Source organism: Aedes albopictus, chromosome 2 (assembly GCF_035046485.1).
Source record: "Aedes albopictus strain Foshan chromosome 2, AalbF5, whole genome shotgun sequence".
NCBI classification, from domain to species: domain Eukaryota; kingdom Metazoa; phylum Arthropoda; class Insecta; order Diptera; family Culicidae; genus Aedes; species Aedes albopictus.
The window spans coordinates 142,423,941-142,445,237 of record NC_085137.1 but is presented as its reverse complement, the minus strand read 5'-3'; the positions used below and the strand labels follow the sequence as shown (position 1 = coordinate 142,445,237).

General features: G+C 39.1%; 1 protein-coding gene across 6 annotated transcripts in view; it reads right to left on the bottom strand.

Annotated features, from left to right (window-relative positions):
- The window catches only part of LOC109416537 (nyctalopin), a 705,340-nt gene that overhangs the window by 3,943 nt on the left and 680,100 nt on the right, over window positions 1–21,297 (bottom strand). For 3 of the 6 annotated variants that reach the window (XM_062850552.1, XM_062850557.1, XM_062850553.1), the window contains 2 exons: window positions 8,371–8,614; window positions 8,098–8,308 (listed from right to left, as the gene is read on the bottom strand). In XM_062850552.1, the coding sequence (XP_062706536.1) occupies window positions 8,098–8,308; window positions 8,371–8,614 (455 nt within the window). The other 3 variants (XM_062850554.1, XM_062850555.1, XM_062850558.1) reach the window with 2 other exon arrangements.

Sequence of the window (21,297 nt, the reverse complement as noted above, 5' to 3'; positions counted from 1 at the left end):
AATATATTTTCATATTATTTTCATACTTCATGGATAAATCGAATTGTTGCTTGGCATGTGTGTCTCATGGCAAGAACAGAATAATGAAATGCACTATTGTGTGAAGCTTGCTTCTTGAGATTTGTGCGTTTGAAGTTCTGATGCACTGTTGAAGCGGGATTTCAAGACGTTTGTCCTTAATATCGCATATATGTACGGCCGAGGGACAATTTTCATCGCATATGATACTATTTTTTGGACCTATTACGATGTATCTGGAAAAGTCGCATAAGAATACAAATCTACTCTACTTTTATATGGTATGGCTACATCGTAGTAAAATAATATTGCGATGAACTTAGCTTATTCGCAAAAGTGTGCAAGCGAACTCGCAAAGTGTCCAATGAATTCGCATAATTGCGTACTGCGATGACAATACGACTTCGCTTGGCAATTAAAACTTGCCAGTTTAACTCGCATTGGTGTACCAATGCAATCGCGTTAATGCGAAGAGTGAATACGAGTTCGCAAATACTATAATCGTTTACATTGACCAATGGATTCCTTCAGAAATTTCTCCCGAAATTACACTAAGAATTTAGTGGGAAATTTTTCAGAGATTGCTTTGGGAATGTCTCCATAGATTTCGGCGATTCATTCTTCAGCACTTCCCTTGAAGTTTGTTTCAGAGATTACTTCTGGAATAATTCCAGTGATTTCCCGATTTTCCTGTTCTAGATTATTTCAAGGGTTTCTTTCGGAAATTCCTCTGGTGATTCCGTTTGGGACTTCTTGAGTATTGTTTTTCAACACCTTTTAGAGATTGAAGACTTTTTCCAGAGATTTACTCAGGAATTCTTCCAGAGATTCCTTCGGTGTTGTTTTCATCGATTTCTTCTGGAAGTCCTTCAATCAGGAATATCTTCAGATACCCCATCGAGATTTTTTTAAAGGGATCCTGAAGTTTCTCCATATGCCGCTTTGTTAATTCCTCCATGGACCCATTCCCTAGCGCTTCCTTTGTCAAATACCTGGGGTAATTCCTGAAGGAGTCCCAGGAAAAATGGCTGGATGAAATCATGGAAGAATGCCAGGAAGAACTCCTTGTAGAACTTCAGGATGGACTCCTGGAGGAATACCTGGTAAAATTCCTGGAAAATTTTCAGGCTATATACGTGGGGGAATTTCCGAAGAAATCCTGGAGATATTCCCGTAGTAATTTTCGAAGGAACTCCTGGAGGCATTCTTGGATCAATTCCGGATGAATTTCTGAAGGAATTCCTGGGGCAATCCTTATAAAAATCCTTGCAGGAACTCTTGGAAGAATCCCTGGAGGAATCTCTAGAGGTTTTCCTTGAGGTATCTCTAGAGAAATAACTGGAGAAATTTCTAGAGGAATTCCTAGAAGAAGACCTGGACGAATCCTTGCAGGAATTTCAGAGAAATCCCTGCAGGAGTTCCCTGAGGAATCCTGATAGAAGTACAGGAGGAATTTCTGGAGGAATCCCAGAAAACAATCCTGAAGGAATCCAAGTAGCAATTCCTGAGAGAATTCTGCGACGAGTTTCTGAAGAAATCTCAGAAGCCCGGGTGGAGGTCAAATACTGACGATCAAAACGTGGTATTGGTTTGATTGAGATTAGAGGTAAAAGTATTGAAAATAATATCATAAATTTATTCTTGAACCTTCTGAAGTTTTTTCTTTCCCTCTGCTCGGGAGGAACTACCAAAAAAAAAACGCTGAAATTCCTGAGAAAACCTAAACTTTGATATTCTTGAGGAAATCCTAAAAAGAGTACGTAAATAGAAGTACTCTTGAAGGAATCTCTGTAGCAGTTCCAGAAGGAATACATGGAGGAGTTCCTGGAGGAAACCTCATGTGGAATCTTGGAAGCAATCCCATAAGGTTTTCCTTAGGGAATCTCAGGGGAACTTTCTTAGCGATTTCCTGGAAGAATTTCTGTAGATCTCTGGATAAAATCTGAAGATATCCATGTCTGTAGTAATTTCTGGACGAATTATTGAAGGAATACTTGGATGGACTATTCGAAGGATTCTTTTTGCATTTTTTAAGGCAATTTCTGGATAAATTTTTGAAAAATCTCTGGTAAAACTTTCTGAAAGAATTTCTGGAAGGCATTCTTGCAAAATCGTTCGAATAATTCCAGACGGAATTATTAGAGCAATCTTTAGCGGGATGCTGGAAGGAATATATGGAGAAATCCCTGAAGAAATCCCTGAAGGAATACCTGCTAAAATACCTTAAAAGATCTCTGAAGAAATTCCTGAAGGAAACCTTGAAAAAAGCATTGGAACAATTACTGGAAGTGCCTCTCCTCCTCAGATATCCCAAGACAAATCTTCGAAGAAATGTCTGCCTGCTTCAGAACAACCTCCAAGAATTCCATCAGAAGTTTTATTATAGATTTATTCAAGGACTCTTCCAATAGCTTTGTTTGCCGTTTCTGCTCGGATTCCTGCAGAAATTATTTCAAGCATTCATCCAGGTTTCTGAGGTTTACTTCAGAAATTCCTCAAGAGCGTCCTTTAGAAATCTCTTCCGGGATTTTTTCAAGAGACTCCTCGTAAAATTCTTCTAGGAATTTCTCTAAAGTGAAATCGTGGGGTTCCTTAAGAAACTTCTCCAAAGATTACTTCATACTGTTTTTCGCATAACGTTCCTCCAGTGCCATCTCAATGAGTTCCTCCAGGTATTCCCCAGAGATTCCTGCAGAAACTTCTCCAAAGTTTACTTCAGAAATTGTTTCAGAGAATATTGTTCCGGAATCTCTTCTGGAAATTTTCAAAATGTTTTCTTGGAATTTTCAGAAAGTATCTCTAGGAATCCCTTTACAAATTCCTTTAGGGAATCTTTGAAAAAAAAAAAAATCCAGTATTTTTGTGCAATTTTACGAAGTACTTCTGTAGGATATTCCATCAGAAAGAATTCCTGGAAGAATCTCTGAAGTAATTCCAGGAGATACCTATTGTTGAAGGAACCGTTAAAGCTGTACCAAAAATAAAGCTTGAAGATTTTTTTTCATTTAACCTTGACAAAATTTAAGTGATTCCTGGAAGAGCCGTCCGAATGAATTTTCAAAAATCCTGAAGATTTTTTGAGAAAAACCTGTAGATGAATTTCAGATAAAAAATTCATGGAAGAATTTCTGGTGAATGCTGACATTTCATAGAATAATCCTTAAACTACTTGAGAGGTGTTTAGAAATATTTCTGGAGGAATTTCTGAAGAAATTTCAAAAAGAATCCGTGGAGGAACTATTGAAAAAAATCTTCTGTCTAATTTATGCAGAAATCTCTGGAGATATTCTTTAAAAAAAATCTGGAGGAATATCTAAAAGAATCAAAGAGAAATTCCCCGAAGGAATCCTAGAAGATGTTGCTGAAGAAATTTCTTGAGTAAGTTCCTTTATAAAACTGCTTGACAAGCCCTTGGTGGAATTTCCTATAGGAATTTGTTTAGAGGAATTCCTGGAGAAATCCCTCATCAAAATTCAGATTGTCTTTTAGACACAATACCCGAAGAAAAATATTGAAGTTTTTTTTTAAGAAATCCTGGAAGAATCTCTAAAAACGCAATTAAACTTCTGTGAAGTGTAATAGAAAAATCTCATGAGAAATTTCCAAAAGAAATGATAATGAAATCGTAATATTGTGTGGTTTTTTTTATCGATTGCCGTAATCCGATTGCCGCCATCTTGGATTTCAAAATAGCTGCGAACATCGATTTCCGACATCTACTCATCGAGCTCGATCTGAAAATATTTATATTGCATGGGTTTCTATCGATTTTTGAAATTCGATGGCTGCCATCTTGGATTTAAAAATGGCGGCTGATATTGATTTTCGGCTACTCTTCGAGCCCGTTCCGAAGTTTCCATCAATTTTCAAAATTCTGCTTCTAGCCGTGAATTTTATGACGGCGTATGAAACATCAAGCTCATTGTCCCACAAATTGGCTTCTTTAGCGGAGTTGAAATAATTCCATATTCTAAATCTGCATGCCAAACTGAGCCGAAATCCAAATTTTCATGAATTTTGATGGCCGGGAACCTATTTAAAAATCAATTTGAAGTTTGTATGGGAGCGATTTGTTGAATAACCCCTCGTCGCATTTTGTACAGGGCGGATCTGTCAAGCAGTTGCCCAGCTGTCAAAAGGTGATTTCAGAAAATATCTTTGAAATTGATTTTAGATATCAAAATAATGTTCTAAAAATCTGAAAAAAATCATAGTGGCTCAGAAAAAGGTGCTCTTTTGTTTAAAAATAAAAAATCGACCAACTTTTCTAAATTTAAAAACCCAATTGATAGAAGATTTGTCGATAGTATCATTCTCACCTTTTTGCCTTTTTCTCGTACACCGAAGTGTACTGAAAGGCTATATGTTCACTCAAAAAACGAATTTTCGATAGAAGGCTCGGATGATCACGTCACATATACCAATCAACTCAGTTCGACGAACTGAGATGATGTATGTATGTGTGTATGTATGTATGTATGTCTGTGCGCAAAAACAGTTTGCTCATTTTTAAGGCACTCCCCATTGGCCGATTTTTTTTCTGATTAAAGCTCGAATCGAACCGTAATTTTACCGCATTGTTTGCTATTAAAACTGGTTCGGATCGGTCGAGGCGTTCCGGAGAAATGGCCATTTCAGTGATCCGGACCAGAACCGGTGGAACTGGCCGTATATAAAACTGAACCAAGCTCCATCATGCGACACATCAAACTGCGACGATTTTTGTAACCTTTAATATGGTTGACGAATTTTATGCGAAATGAACACTGGAAACCAGAAATTCCATGATGTCGGCCCAAAATTCAAGATGACAGTCTAATTTTCAAGATGGCGGTTTTAAATTCAAGATGGCGGCTGTTTAATAGAGTTTTATGCTCTAAAACCATGCAATATGGGTATATTTGGTATTACGAAGATGCCCGGAGTCCAAAAATGGCAACCAAAATATCCAAGATGGCGGTTGAAATTCCAAGATGGCGGCTTCAAATTCAAGATGGTGACTGTTTAATGGAGTTTTAGGACCTGAAATCATGCAATATGGGTATATTTGGTATCAGGAAGAAGTCTGGATTCCAAAAATGTCGACCAGAATATCCAAGATGGCGGTCTAAAATTCAAGATGGCGGTTCAACATTCAAGATGGCCGCTGTTAATGGAGTATTAGGATATTAAACCAAGCGATATGGGTATACACTCCCGATCAAAAGTTTGGGGTCACCCCCTCAAAAACGTGTCATTTTTTTAGGCCCATATCTCCGCCAATTTGCGTCCGATTTCAAAACCATAGGTTTTATTCAAAAGATAATAAGTCAAAGAAACTTTAAACATAATTTAAAAGAAACTTTTTCAAAAAAAAATGTATGTAAACTTAACCCAAAGTTGCCAAATTTTCTAAAAAATGAATATAAACTTACGGCAGTGTGGCTGGAAATTGGGTCGAGCAAATTTTAAGATGAGAGTGCTAATATAACTTATTTTCTATTAGCTTTCAACTGCTTTTTATAGAACTTAGCTAAAATACCTAGAAAAAAAGTTATTAAGAAAATTAACTCTTCGTGTCATCGACCAAAAGTTTGGGGTCACCCCTCAATATGATGTATAGGCCAAAAGTTTGGGGTCACTTTCGTAAAACATGGAAAAGTGATTTGGTGATATCTTCATCGTCTATAGTTCAATTTTAATTCTTTTTGGCTCATTTCAAAGATAATTAACAAAATTTACGATTGATGTCTTCAACTTAACGTATTTAACGATTTTTGTATATAAAAATGTTATGTAAAGTTAACACCTTTCACCACACTTCAAAAAATGAGGCAACTTTACGTTAAGTTTTAGTATGTAAATTTCAACAAATATGTGTGGATCAATGTTTATGAAGTAAGTATCATTTATTTTGTTTCAAATAAGCCAAGAAGAATTAAAATTGAATGAAAGATGACAAAGATATCAACAAATCAATTTTCCATTTTTTACGATAGTGACCCCAAACTTTTGGCCTATACATACATCATTTTGAGGGGTGACCCCAAACGTTTGGTCGATGACATGAAGAAATAATTTACTTAACCCTTCAGCGCGCGCGCTGTTGTAAAAAGTACAACACCACCAAAAAACTTCGCTCGTTGTATACAACGTGCCGGCGGTGCAGTTTCGGTTGCTTGATGGCGCGCGTCCTGGAAGGTTAATAACTTTTTTCTAGATTTTTTAGCTAAGTTCTGTAAAAAGTGTTGAAAGCTAATAGAAAATGGGTTATATTACCGCTCTCATCTTAAAATTTTGTCGACCCAATTTCCAGCGACACTGCCGTAAGTTTATATTCATTTTTTAGAAAATTTGGCAACTTTGGGTTAAGTTTACAGACGAAATTTTTTGAAAAAGTTTCTTTTAAATCATGTTCAAAGTTTCTTTGACTTATTATCTATTGAATGAGACCTAGGGTTTTGAAATCGGACGCAAATTGGCGAAGATATGGGCCTAAAAATGACATGTTTTTGAGGGGGTGACCCCAAACTTTTGATCGGGAGTGTATATGGTATGGTGAAGATGTCAGGAGTCCAAAAATGGCGATCAGAATATCCAAGATGGTGGTTCAACATTCAAGATGGCGGCTGTTTAATGGAGTTTTAGGATCTAAAACCATGCAATATATGTATATTTAGTATTGAAAAGATGTCTGGAGTCCAAAAATGACGAATAAAATATCCAAGATGGCGACCAAATTATCCAAGATGGCGTCTCAAAATTCAAAATGGCGATTGTTTAGTGGAGTTTCTGGACCTGAAACTATGTAATGTGGGTATATTTGATATGGGGAAGCAGTCTGCACTCCAAAAATGACAACTAGATGACCCAATATGGCTTCTCATAACACAGCGTAACAAAAATTAACTTTTGGTCTGTCTCAAGAGCAAACTTATGTGTCTCTGACAGATTTTGAGCCGCTGAATCCGGATCCGGGCTCAGATTTGCTAAAGCACGTCACAATTTTGAGCTATACCTCAATTTATAGGGCAAAATATGCGATTTTGGGCTTTTTTGACAACAAACCATTAAACATGGAAATATTTTTTTGAAGCAACTAAAAGGTAAATTGGTCAATAAACATCTAAATTAACGACTCATGCAAAATATTTCGATTTACCAAATCGAATTTGATAGTTTTAAGGGATTTTTGTTAGGTATGATATTTCTCATACAAGTCACCCTCCAAAAGTTGCATGCAAGTTTACATACTAACATAAAATGCTTATATTTATGAAATTTGATTTGGTAAAACGAAATATTTTGCATGAGTCGTTAATTTAGATGTTTATTGACCAATTTACCTTTTAGTTGCTTCAAAAAAAATATGTCCATGCTTAATGGCTTGCAGTCAAAAAAGTCAAAAATCGCATTATTTGCCCTATAAATTGAGCTATAGCTCAAAATTGTGACGTGCTGGAGCAAATCTGAGCCCGGATCCGGATTCAGCGTCTCAAAATCTGTCAGAGACACATCAGTTTGCTCTTGAGGCAAACAAATGTTGTGCTGTGTAATTCAAAATAGCGGATGTTTATTGGAGTTTTGGGCTCTAAAACCATCTAATATGGGTGTATCTGGTATGGGGAAGAGTCTGGAGTCCAAAAATGTCAACCAGAATTTCCAAGTTGCCGGATTTAAATTTAAAATGGCGGCTCAAAAATCAAAAGTCAGATGAACAATATGAACTCTGATGCCATGAAATAAATTTCATATAACGTATGAAAGTGCGATTTTCATCAACATGTCACTTGAGTTGTGTTGTAATGTGTTTTTGAAGGCACAAGAAAGGTGCCATCACCGCTAGGTGGATTAATTAGGGTTTTTACTGATAGAGATACTACTACCTTGGCTTTTTCTATCCGTGATAGAAACCATTCTATCTTTGATACTATCGCTGATAGAAAAGAACTGATAGTATTAGTTGCCCGAATTGATAGTATCAGTCAGTGCTCTATCAGATAATTGATAGTATCACCTTCTATCAGATAATTTCGGTGCCTGCTGATTAGGTATTACTTAAACTTATATTAAATTTGGACAAAACAGTTTAAAACTTACCGACTGCCGGGACGATGCTGGTGGGTGTGGACGTGCGTTCCATTCAACTGGTCACGGGAGCGCGATCTCGGTCGGGTCCGGCGCGTACTCGATGCTATACTGTGGGCCGGACCGCCGTGCACTATCGATCCGGCGTAGGAAGCCCTGGACATCCGTTCCGAAGCGGCCGCCAAAGATTGGCGCGATTGTCTGAGTTCTGCGGATGCAAGATCTTAGAATGATTATAAATATCTACAATTATCCTCCGTCCAAGGTTCGCATATTTGGACCCACCTGGTCGAGAGTTCACGAGATTGCTGGGGAAGGCCGATCCCAGGTAGCCTCGCTGCGAGTGGTTCGAGTAGCTGTGGTGGGACTGTCCGTCGGCGATGGACCGAGCCTTGCCCACTTTGCCTCCGACGGCCGAAAAGTGCGACACGTGGCTACGCAGGTCATCCGGTATGGCTTGGTTCTCCATCGGGTAGATCCGGGGCCGGGGAATCGAACGGCCACTGTAGGCCGAAACTTGATCCCAGTCCTAGCCGGGTGCAACAGTTCCCAAATGAGCCGAAAGCAAGAGCAGCAGAGAAAAAACAAAAACCGGAAGAAAAGGTTCGTTCGGCATTAGGGCTGGTTCTGTCTCAAATGGAGCGTTAAATTGGGCTCTGTCGTCTATTTGTCTTCCACCACCGTCACCATCTCCTCCGGCAAACAACCGCATCCCCCGGGCCCGGGGGGGTTTATACGCGGCGATGCAGCGAGGCATCCAAGAACACCATCAATTCAGTTCCGTCACCAAGTGTAATTTGTTAGTAGCATATCCCCTTGCACCTTCACCTTCCATGGCGCGGCGGCGATAGAGGAAAAAAGCTCTATCCTAATGACGTTGATGACGACGAAGATACCGGTATGCCGTGGCAGCAGCAGCAGCAGCGTTGTTTGGCGAGTGAAGCTCATTTTCCGCAATTTTCCCGCCCACTTATGGTGAAGCAAGTCGACCTTTAGTACCACAACCACCGGAGTATGTGTGTATGTGTGTTTGTGTGTGTGGTGGTTCCACCACCTTTGTTGCCACCACCACAGCAGGGGCGGAACTCTCCGGTTTACTTGGTGCTTCAAAGTTTTCCAGATTATTAAATGCAATAAACATGATAAGCTAACGACTCAATTACATTCGCAACATTATGTGGACGGGCTGTGCGTTTGAATATGTGACTTTGAGTACTTTTGAGAGATGCTGAAGTTGGTGCAGTTTTTCCCTCGACGACCGACGTCGACAACGATGACGCAAGGACATGAAGTGTACAGGTTGAAATACTTTGTTGCGAGTTTCGTTTTCTACTATTCACATGGAACATTAGCGTGGTGCATATTCGCTTGGGTGTGCTATACAGTAGTGGATGGCCCACTGAATCCGTGGGTACTTGAGTCTTGCGTCTACAGAAATAGAACAACACCACCGTTAATTATGGGATAAGCCAAGCGTTTCTGTTGAAATCTCTTTTAAAAATCTTTAGAACGTAATTCTTGGAAAATTACACACTAAGAATAAATCACAGAATTCTGTGAAATTTCACCGAAATCTCAACAGCAGAATTTTCGGTGATCTGTTCGGTGAAATTTTGGTTCACCGAACGATCTGTAAAGATTGTAAATTTGCATCTGTCAAAAGCACCGAACAGTTCGGTGATTTTTCTACATGTTTTCTGTGAATTCATTGTTTATATTTGTAGGTTTCACAGAACGTTTCGGTGAATTTTCTCAAACTTACGGTGATTTTTCAGTTGGATGATTGGCGGTTCACCGAAGTTTTCTGTGAATCTTTACAGTTTTTTTTTTGTAAAATGAAATTTATTATCGAATTTATTTATTTGATTAAAGAAATTATTGATATATTTTTCTAAGAATCCTCGACAAAATCTTCAATGAAATCGCCAACATTTGCACCAAACTGCCAACAAAAAAAAATAGACAGCCTTTTGTCTGATCTTTCCAAAAACCGATACAATAATTCATTCGAAAATGTAGCCTTTTCTTCAAGAATTGCCTTAGAAATGCCTGCAAGAAGTTGCATTCAATGAGTTTGGGAGATGTGCTGAGGATTCTTCGGGAATCATCTGAACTTGTTTGAAAATTATTGTATGGTTTTCACTTTGCACCATCACGAAATAACATTTAAATACAATCGATTCCGTTTTGACAATCCGTGCTTGGCAATATTCCCGCCTGCGGGTTTTACAGAAATTCGGTGAAAATCGTAATGCACGGTTGACATTTTCATGTTTACCGAACATTTATGTAAAAATTTCACAGAAATCGGTGACTTGTTTCTCTTCGCCGAATTTTCAGTAAACTTTTGACAGTTGGACTGGAAGACTTCGGATTTCACAGAAAATTCTGCGAAAACATATTTTACAGTTTAGTTTCGGTGAATTCTTTCACAGAATTCTGCGATTCATTCTTAGTGTGTATGTACTCTTTTCGACTACTTAAAGTACATATTTTTACATTCTCATACTGAATGCAATGCGATGGCTGAGTACTGCTAACTGCTAAAGGAGCTTAAGGGGCTGTCCATAAACCACGTGGTCATTGGGGGGGGGGGGGGGGTTCGGCCAATGACGATTTTGTATGGACAAATAAAAAATTTTGTATGGACTAATGACCACGCGGGGGGGGGGGGGGGGGGGGTGAAAAGTCCCAAAAAAATGACCACGTGGTTTATGGACAGCCCCTAATTAGTTACAATATAATATTTTCGTCATTCCTGAACCTACAGGCTTAAAGATACAATTATTTAAAACCGGCTACTCAGTCTTGAACTAACAAACGATGTGTATTACTTGCCCAACGTTTCGACACGGGGTTGGTGTCTTCTTCAGGGGGAAACTAATTTGGTCGTTTTTGGTCTTATGTTTCGTCTAACTGTAACTGTCTTGTTTTTTGTTTGATGGTACATGACTTAGTTGGCTTGTAATAACTTCTAACGGACTATTGGCAATGGCTAGTAATGCACATCGTTTGTTAGTTCAAGACTGAGTAGCCGGTTTTAATTAATTGTTGGAACCATACAGTCGAACCTCCAGCAGAACTTAAAGATGCAATATTCCAGAATGCCTATGCCAATTTCTCACAATCTGAGCAATGCATAACTCAGTTTATCCTACTCATTTTTAAGGCTATTTGTTACCCTATTCCAAGAGCTTCTGGCAATGAACAAAAGATGCAATATTCAACAATATTCTCTTAGGGCCGATTTCTTCACCCTGGCTTAAGCGTTAAACCAGGTTTAACTATATGAGTAAGCCTGGCTTACCGGTTAAGCCGAGGTGAAGAAATCGGCCCTTAAAAAGTTAGTCCCCAAAATATGCTTGTCTTGTTTCTTTAGTTTAGAAGTTCTTACTTCAGATCTAAAACAAACATTTTTCTCTATTCAGATAATTCCCAAAAAAAAGATATCTCTTTGCCAAATCGATGCCATTTTTACATGTGAGATTACATTTATAGAACATACTAATGTGACTAAACTGGTAAACTGAAACCTGGCAACACGCACATCCCTTTCGGGACGAACCAGCATAATTTTGCTGATGAGCAATACCATTTTAATTAACTTTTAACATCTATACGCAACAAAGCAAAGCAAAGCAAAGATAACCGTACACATCGTAGTTGCTACTCCGTGATTGACCAGAACAATCGAAGTTGCACAGAGAGCCAATGAATGTGAAAGCTTGGGACTAGCTAACCATTCTCAATGTGCACAATTCGAGAGTTCAGCTATTTAAAGTCAATAACGGCGCTGGCCACGTCCTTACGGTCGTCAGGAAAGGGAAGGAATGTTAGTTCGACAACCGTTGCTACTAGAAACCGTGGAATCCACAGCATCCCCACAGTTGTCACGGGAAGGAATGGTGGTTAGTAGGGTAGGGTAAGGTGTGGATCTAGGAGCCACCTCTGTTAGGTGATATGATCCACTAGTTATATGGAAATACACGTCGCGGTCTTCATCACGATTATGATTTATTTGATCACGATGACCACTGATCCCGGATTTCGTGCTCGCGTTTCCATCGCCCTACCGTGGAAACCGACTGATCTACGATTATTGTAGCGCGATTCTGAACCCGGATTTTTCACTCGCACTTCCATCGCCCTACCGTGGAAACCGACTGACCAACGAATATTGTAGCGCGATTCTGAACCCGGATTTTTCACTCGCACTTCCATCGCCCCATCAAGAAAACCGACTCAACTTTTAACATCTATACGCAACGCATACAAAGTCTATGTGTATCTATGTCTATTTTAATAATTGGAATATCACATATTATAGTTGAATATGTGCAAATTTTTGTCCCACTGTTTTGTTTTGCATTACCACATACTACTCGATTCGACTCCGTTTCCGCTTTAATTTCCAAAACGTAACCTCCAAAAAATCCCAGGAGGAATATGTGGAAAAATATTCAAAGAAATGAACCCATGACATTTGGTCGGAAGACATTTGGTTGGATAGCATTTGGTCGAAAACCATTTTATGTAAGAAAAAACTTATGACATTTAGTCAAATGGAAAACTCGTCGAATAGACATTTGGTCAAAAGATACTCACTGAAATTCAAAAGGAAAATAACAGGGATAAAAGATAGAAAAATATTTGACGAAAAGTTAGGAGAAAAAATCAGCGGCTGTAATACAGGGTGATACGGTCAAAATTTGGTCACACAATTTTTTTCATAACTTTAGACTGCGTACACCAAAACAGCTGATTTTTGGACCAGTAATGCTACATTATATGTAGCTTATACCATAAAATTTTCATCAAAATCGATTGAGTATTGGTTGATATATAGACAAAACCATCGACCTACCTTTTTTAAAATTTTGTACAAAGGCGCTCCATAGTAAATTTTCGGTAATTTAAGGTCAATAAAGCACAATTTTGATTATAGAACTACCAATACTGCTCCGATTTTTATCAAAATTTTACAGTATAGTACTATTATGAAAATACGTTCTTAGTAAAATTTTGGGCCATTTTGTATAAATACTTTCAAAGTTGTAGCAGTTTGAATATGAAAAAAACTGACCGGGTGACACTTAAGCAAATATAACTTTGTAACGGCTGGATCAAATTGAATGAAATTTTTACACAACATTTTGATATGCATATTTCACATACAGAAAAATTTTCATTGAAATCGGTTAAGTATCTCGGGCTCTATAAATAAAACAGTAAAAATGTGTGAATCCTCTTTACACAAAATTTTAAAATTGCGGATCTCAGCGTTCAACAATATATCCGCAAATACTAGACCGATTTTGATGAAAATTTTATGGTACAAGCTACATATAATGTACCATTACTGATCCAAAAATCAGCTGTTTCGGTGTACGCAATCTAAAGTTATGAAAAAAATTGTGTGACCAAAATTTGACACCTAAACAAATATAACTTTGTAACGGCTGGATCGAATTGAGTGAAATTTTTACACAACATTTTGATAAGATATGTATACTTTACACACAGAAAAATTTTCATTGAAATTGGTTCAGTATTTCTGGCTCTATAAAAAAAGAGTAAAAATGTGTTCTTATTTTTAATCCTCTTTGTACAAAATTTTAAAATTGCAGTTTTCATGATTCACAATATTTCCGCAAATACTAAACCGATTTTGATGAAAATTTTATGGTATAAGCTACATATAATGTACCAATACTGGTCCAAATCAGCGGTTTTGGTGCACGCAGTCTCAAGTTATGAAACAAATTGTGTGACCAAATTTTGACCGTATCACCCTTTAGCTAAAACATGTTAAAACATATTACATATGTGCGCAATTGCCTCCCCAGGTCCAACGTTTTGCGCGCTGGCTGTAATACATTACATGTGCGCTGCACAATATTGGAGCTGGGCTTCAATTGTGCTCTAGTTACGCGCATAGCGAAAGAGCAGCCTATGTTAAAAAAATCAGCAGTTGGTTAATAAAAACGCAATGAAATGAGAAACTTGAAAACAACCTATGTTTGAAAGAAGGAAAAATATCTTATAAAAGACAACAGCTACCATCCAAATAAAGTTAGAAGTAGGTAATTTCTGTAAAAACATCTACAGGAGTTCCAGATTCATCCCTTGAGTAATTTATGAAAGAACCTTTATTGCAATCTCTGATGAAATCCTTAGAGGCATCATGAGCAGGATTAACTAAAGGGGCGTCCCGGGGCGACAGTGCTGTGGAAGCCCATTTTTTTTTGAGGATGTACATGAAAAATTGTGAAAATTTGTTTTATTTACCGACTTCGAATCCTCTAAGCAAAATACCCTGTTCTATTGAGTGGAATGAATTTTTAGTAGAAAAACTCATTTCTTTCAAAAGAAAAGATACAATCATTTATAATTCTTACAAAAAGTACTAATGTTGGTTGTGGAAAAAATGATTCAGAACAATAGCCAATACAAAGTTCTGTTGGGTTGGGGGCTGGGGGGGGGGGGGGGGGGGGTTGGGGGTGTTTCTGAGGACCTATTAAAAGATTTTGACTTCTGCTGGAACATCATGGAGCAAAGGAAATTTCATAGGGACATTCTAAGCGGGAATTCTAATAGAAACTGTTGAATAAATTTTAGTGGAAATTCATGATGAGTTCCTTATAGAATTATTGTTTTCATTTCTAGAAAATCATTCTTGAAATTTCCTGGAAATCAGAAATCTAGTACAAAATTTTCCAGACTTACTACAAATGTTTAAAAATTTCTTAAATTCTTTCTAGATCTGTTGAAATTTCTCTACAAATTTCTTCTGCTATTTCGTCCAGGAATCTATGCATTTCATCAAAAGTTGGTCATCAATTACATCCTTGATTCAGGAAAAACTCTAGTAGTTATTTTTTAATAAAGTAAGAACCTTAACTCAAAAAAAATCGGACTAAAATTCAACAGTCCATCTAAATAAAGCTTTAAAAATGAGTATTATTATTCACCTGATGTTTCGACACTGCATATAGGCCACGTCAGTAGACAGCATATTTCAGTTCTTTTGATTGCTGAAATGTGGGGGCCCAGGGCCATGGTCCTCTTTTCGCCTCCCTAAACCCGGCCCTAGTGGGATCCCTATAAAACTGTAGAATAATTCCTAAAATAATAATTCTATTGAAATCTCTGAAGAAATCCCTGTTAGGAGATCAGATGAACTTCATGGACAAATGCCCACAAAACGAGCAATTCTAGCATGAATTCCCAGCAAGATTTTGTAAAGAAATTCCGGAAGGAACACCAAAAGACATTCCTTGCGAACTATAAAGAGGAAATCGTGGAAAAAGATAATCACGGGAAATTTGTATGGGAAAATCCTAGAAAAACCCCCAGATGAACCTGTATGAGTATGTCGGTAGCGATTGTCTCAATTGTCTAAGAATAACACTACGGACCGCCTGTTCCGGTGGTAAGAATCCACCAACAGGTGACCCCTAATTCATGGTGTGATGCGGCTTTATGCTTACCGTGCCTAGAAATGAATGGCTAGGAGGGTCTAATAAAAACCTAACCGCTAACGGAGCCTGTGGAGTACCAGGGCGCCCTCCACAGTATGTAGCCCTTACTGCGCTAACCGGAGCAATGGTGCAGTGGACCTTGTGTTTCTCCGAGACAATCAGCTGCCCTTCTTTAGTCTCACTTGAGGCTAAATAAGGGCGGGATTATGAAGATGTTGTTAATTAGTTTAAATTTTCACCTATATGGTTTCGCATTATGCGATTTACAGTTGATTGATTGATTGATTTATCTTTTTTTGAGAGACTTTCAGCCCTTGGCTGGTTCGTCTCTGCGATTTACAGTGTATTCTGTGTATCCTCGCCTTTGGCGTTTTCCAATCGATACCGATTTTGTTTTATTGTTGCTGGTCTTTGTTGGGCTGTTGTTGCGAAGAGTTTAATCTTACCTAGTTTGGGTAGTGGCTACGGTTAGGATAGCTCAGATCAATCTTCAGCATAAAAGAACAGCAACGATCAATCTTTGCAGACTTATGCAAAATGGTACAGCCCAAGTGGCCTTGGTACAAGAACCTTACTTTCGTAAGGGAAATTCCTATCTAGGAAACCTTGTGAACCCGGTGTTTGCTACTTTCAGTAAACATGAAATGGCAAACTCGCGTGTCATGCCTCGAGCCTGTGTGCTTGTCAACAACGCAATAGTTGCTTCACTCATCTCTGAACTAACCACCAGAGATGTATGTGCTATCACAATTGATGTATCTGTTGGAAACCTCAACAGGAAATACGTCTATTGTTCTGTGTATTTACCGCATGATGAACCATCCCCTACGGATGCTTTCAAACAAGTCATCGCATACTGCACTTCAAAAGGCCTTCCGCTAATTGTTGGCAGTGATGCTAATGCTCACCATATCATCTGGGGCAGTTCAGACATTAACTTGAGAGGCTCCAGTTTGATGGAGTACTTAAGTAGTACAGATCTTGCATTACTTAACATAGGCAACCGCCCAACCTTCATGGTATCTGCTAGAGAGGAAGTGTTAGATATAACGCTTTGCTCTAGCAGAATTAGTCACGAGCTGACCAATTGGCATGTGTCAGATGAAGAATCTTTATCTGACCATCGCTATATCTTTTTTGAACATTTAAATGTTACTTCGCAAACATTGCGTTTCAGGAATCCTCGGTCAACAAACTGGGATCTTTATACTGATTTGGTTGCAGCCAAATTTCATGGATATTCACCATCCATTGACACTCCAAGTGATTTAGATGATGCCGTTGATACTACAACGACCTTCATCATGGAAGCTTTTGAAGAAGCATGCCCTCTACGGTCTGTGAAGATCACAAGAGGAACCCCTTGGTGGAACTCTGATCTGGCGAAACTTAGGAAACAATGTAGAAAGAGTTGGAAAAGACGACGTTCGGCTGGTTCGGAGGCTTTCAGGTCGGCTCGCAAGGCCTACAGGAAAGCTCTCCGGTCTGCTGAACGATCCGGCTGGAAAAACCTTTGTACAAATGTTTCCAGCTGGAGTGAAGTCAGTCGGTTAAACAAAATCCATGCGAAATCTAAGGATTTCCGGGTGAACGAACTTCGTTTGCCAAATGGCGATCTGACTTCCTCTGATGAGGAAGTTCTGGAATGCTTATTCAGCACACACTTCCCTGGATGTGTGGATATTACATCTTAGGATGATCCTGATGTCTTTTCTTGTAGTTATGATTCTTTAGCTTCGGCTCGGAGTATTGTAACTATAGAATCGATTGAGTGGGCTCTTAATAGCTTTGCTCCTTTCAAATCTCCTGGGGCAGATGAGATTTATCCTATTTTGCTTCAGAAGGGATTTGATTATTTCGAACATGTTTTGAAAAAACTACTTGTTTGCAGTTTTGCTACAGGGTATATTCCCAAATCCTGGAGGGATATTACTGTAAAGTTTATTCCGAAAGTGGGTCGTGCGTCGTATGAAGAAGCAAAGAGTTTCAGACCTATCAGTTTGACCTCTTTTCTTCTGAAATGCTTAGAACGCATTGTGGATCATCACATCCGTGATGTTCATCTGGCCAATGTGCCTCTTCATGTGAACCAACATGCCTACCAATCTGGTAAGTCCACTGTGACTCTTTTACACAAGGTTGTTTACGATATCGAGAAAGTATTCGCTCAAAAGCAATCTTGTTTGGGTGTTTTCTTAGATATCGAGGGTACCTTTGACAACGTGCCTTTCGATGCCATATTGGAAGCCGCACGGAGTCATGGTATATCTCCAATGATTTCCAATTGGATTCACCAAATGCTCAAAAACCGATATCTCTTCTCGACATTGCGTCTAGCAGGGATTAGGAAATTGAGTGTTTGTGGATGCCCCCAAGGGGGAGTCTTATCACCGCTTTTGTGGAATCTCGTAGCAGATACGCTATTGAGGCAACTCAATAATAGCGGTTTTCCTACTTATGGTTTTGCCGACGACTACCTAACATTGTTAGTTGGTATGTGCATCAGCACCCTTTTCGACTTGATGCAAAACGCCCTTCAGGTAGTTGAGGGTTGGTGTCGCCAATATGGCCTTTCGGTTAATCCGAGTAAAACATCTATTGTTCTTTTCACGGAAAGGCGAAACCGTAATGGCGTTCGACCTTTGCGCCTCTTTGATTCTGAAATCGATGTGACTGAACAGGTAGAGTACATTGGAGTCATTCTTGATTCCAAGCTTTCCTGGACACCTCACATTGAGTTCAGAATCAAGAAAGCTTGTATGGCCTTCGGGCAATGCCGGCGTACTTTTGGTACAACTTGGGGTCTAAAACCCAAGTATATCAAATGGATTTACGCAACTGTGGTTCGGCCAATATTGGCTTATGGATGTCTTGTGTGGTGGCAAAAGGGTGAAGTGAGAACGGTCCAATCAAAATTAGGCCATCTCGAAAGGATGTGCTTAATGGCGATGTCTGGAGCGTTCTCTTCAACTCCCACGGCAGCGCTCGAAGTTCTCTTTGACGTTGCCCCACTACACATTCATCTCAAACAAGAAGCACTTTCTTGCACTTACCGGTTACGGGTACTCGGTCTACTAGAGGAAACTCCTGTGAACCGCACATCAACACACACCTCGTTGTTTTCACTTTTGGTGAATTGGGACAAAATTGTCCTTGCTCCAAATGATCTTACAATTGCTTGTAATTTTCCATATAGGACATTTTCCACGAAATTCTCTTCCCGGGAAGAGTGGACATCTGGTTATCTGGAAAGAAGTATTTCAGACGGCATCGTATGTTACACTGATGGCTCCCTTCTCGAAGGTCGAGCAGGTGCTGGTGTTTATTCTCGTGAGCTAAGGCTGTATCAGTCTTACTCACTTGGTAGACACTGCACCGTTTTTCAGGCCGAAATCTTTGCGCTTATGTGCGGAGTGAAATCAGCACTTCAGCAGCACGTAATGGGCAAAGTAATATACTTCTGTTCAGATAGCCAGGCTGCTATTAAAGCACTTGCTTCGGCCAACTAAAGGTCGAAGATAGTTATCGCTTGTCGAACTCAAATCGAGGAGCTGAATTCAGCAAACGCTGTTCACCTTCTATGGGTACCTGGTCATGCTTCCATCGCTAAAAATGAATTGGCTGATGAGTTAGCTCGCTCTGGAGCATCACATAACTTCATTGGCCCTGAGCCAGCTATTCCGATATCGAAGTGTTGGATTAAGCTTCAGATTCACACCTGGGCTGTCACTCAACACAGACAATATTGGAATAGTTTGAAGTCATGTCGTCAAACCAAATTGTATAGTGCTGAGCCATCTCTACGGGTGGCGAAGTATCTAACTAATCTGTCTAAGCAGAATTGCAGCATGCTGGTCAAAGCATTGACTGGCCACTGCCGACTCAGCTATCACATGGCGAATATTCAGCAAGCTGATTCATTTGCCTGTGATAGCTGTGAATCCGATTATGGAACTTCGTATCATTTGATATGTAACTGCCCAGTCTTCGCGCAACTGCGTTTCCGAGTATTCGGTAAACACTTATTAAGTGAAACTGACTTCAGAAACCTGAATCTTCAGGATATTCTGTTGTTCTTAACCCGCTGTGGTAAAGAGCTATAGGCTCTCTTTCGCTTTATGCGTTATTACAGCGTTATTCAGGGCGCTGTTTGAACCCATTGAGGTACGCTTGTGCGTTAGTACCCTCTTCCAGGGTATTTTTCCTATTTCCCTACCTGTCCCTATCCCCATCCAAATCCCTTTTCCTTACTTTTCCCTCAGGTAGATGATGAAATAGGCTGTTATTTTGGCGATGGCACAAATGTCCCAAATGGAGGATAACGTGCCTCTGGAGCCGGCCTTCTGATACCTGGTACCAGATTTAGAATCTACCATAACCAATCTACCGAACTGGCCATTCCTTGAAAAAATAATCAGAGTTGTACAGCAGATTGTTTACAGGCGTTTATGAATGACGAAGATATCGACAAATTCTATTTTTAGTCCAAAAAGTTTAACACAGGCTTGGTTGTAATGAAAATACCTCCGAAATGTACTTTCATATGTATAGTTTAAATCCACGTTTGCCTTTTTGGGGCTGTCCATTAATTACGTAAGGGCTTATGGGGGGAGGAGGGTTTGAGAAATCTTACGTGCCATACAAAAACACTCTCCTGAGAAAATCAATTTTATAGTATATTCATTTCATTCCAATCTTTTATAATGAAAGAATGATTGGCGGCAATAAAATGTGTAAATCGTTGCGATTCAATACACTCTTAGAAAAAGTCAAGTAAATTTAAGTTCTCTCGGATGCACATAAAAGGAGCGTCCCGTTTGACACAAATTTACATCTTCTATCACAAATAAAGTCGAGCTAGCAATTGCTAAAACCGAATCGACAGATGCAACATATGAAAGTAAAATAATGAACTGGATTCGAACACTGATCCGCTGATTGAGAGGCACGGATTATACCTCTCAGCCATATCACCTAGTTGTAGGGATAGCGATAAATGTAAAACTGTTTCTATCTACCAAGTGTAGAATTAGCTATAAGTTAAAATACACATTAATAAAAACAAAAAAAAAAATCTATCTACCTGGTCAGATAGTTTTGTTGACATCTGGTGCAATCAACTCGAACTTACATGATGGATGTAAAATCCATTCAAATTGGCCCTTCAGTTATGAAATGTTTACGTACGTTTTTGGTTTACGTCATGGGTAAATTCCTAATTTTTAAGAGTGTACAAAAGCTACAATGTCATCTGAAAAGTGGCCAAAACATCAATTTTTAGTCTCGACGCATAATAAATTAGACACCAGCAAACAGATTGCTTGGTGCTAGGTATGCGAAGTGCGAGAGTGAGTCTTGGCTTCCTAAAAAGAATTCGTTCTCACTTGTAGTTTGTGTGTGCGCACAAACGCGCGAGTGTGTTGTGGATTGGCATCTAAGTCGAAAAAAAAAGTGTTCATGGTGTGGGCTCGTAGTCAGTTTGACTTTCTCTTTCACAGAATCGTTACATGTTCTGTGGCTTAGTTGATTATGGCGCCGGTCTAACGAATACAACGTGGTGACCAGAACGCGTTTTTTTTACAAATTCAACTCTCAATTTGTCAGTTAACAACTGTCACGTCACCCCTCTGCAACAGATCAACTGTGGTCGATTTACTGTTGCCGTCGTAATGGTCTAGTTCGGACCACTACAGCGATAGGTTGACCATGCGAAGAGGAGAAAGACCATAGA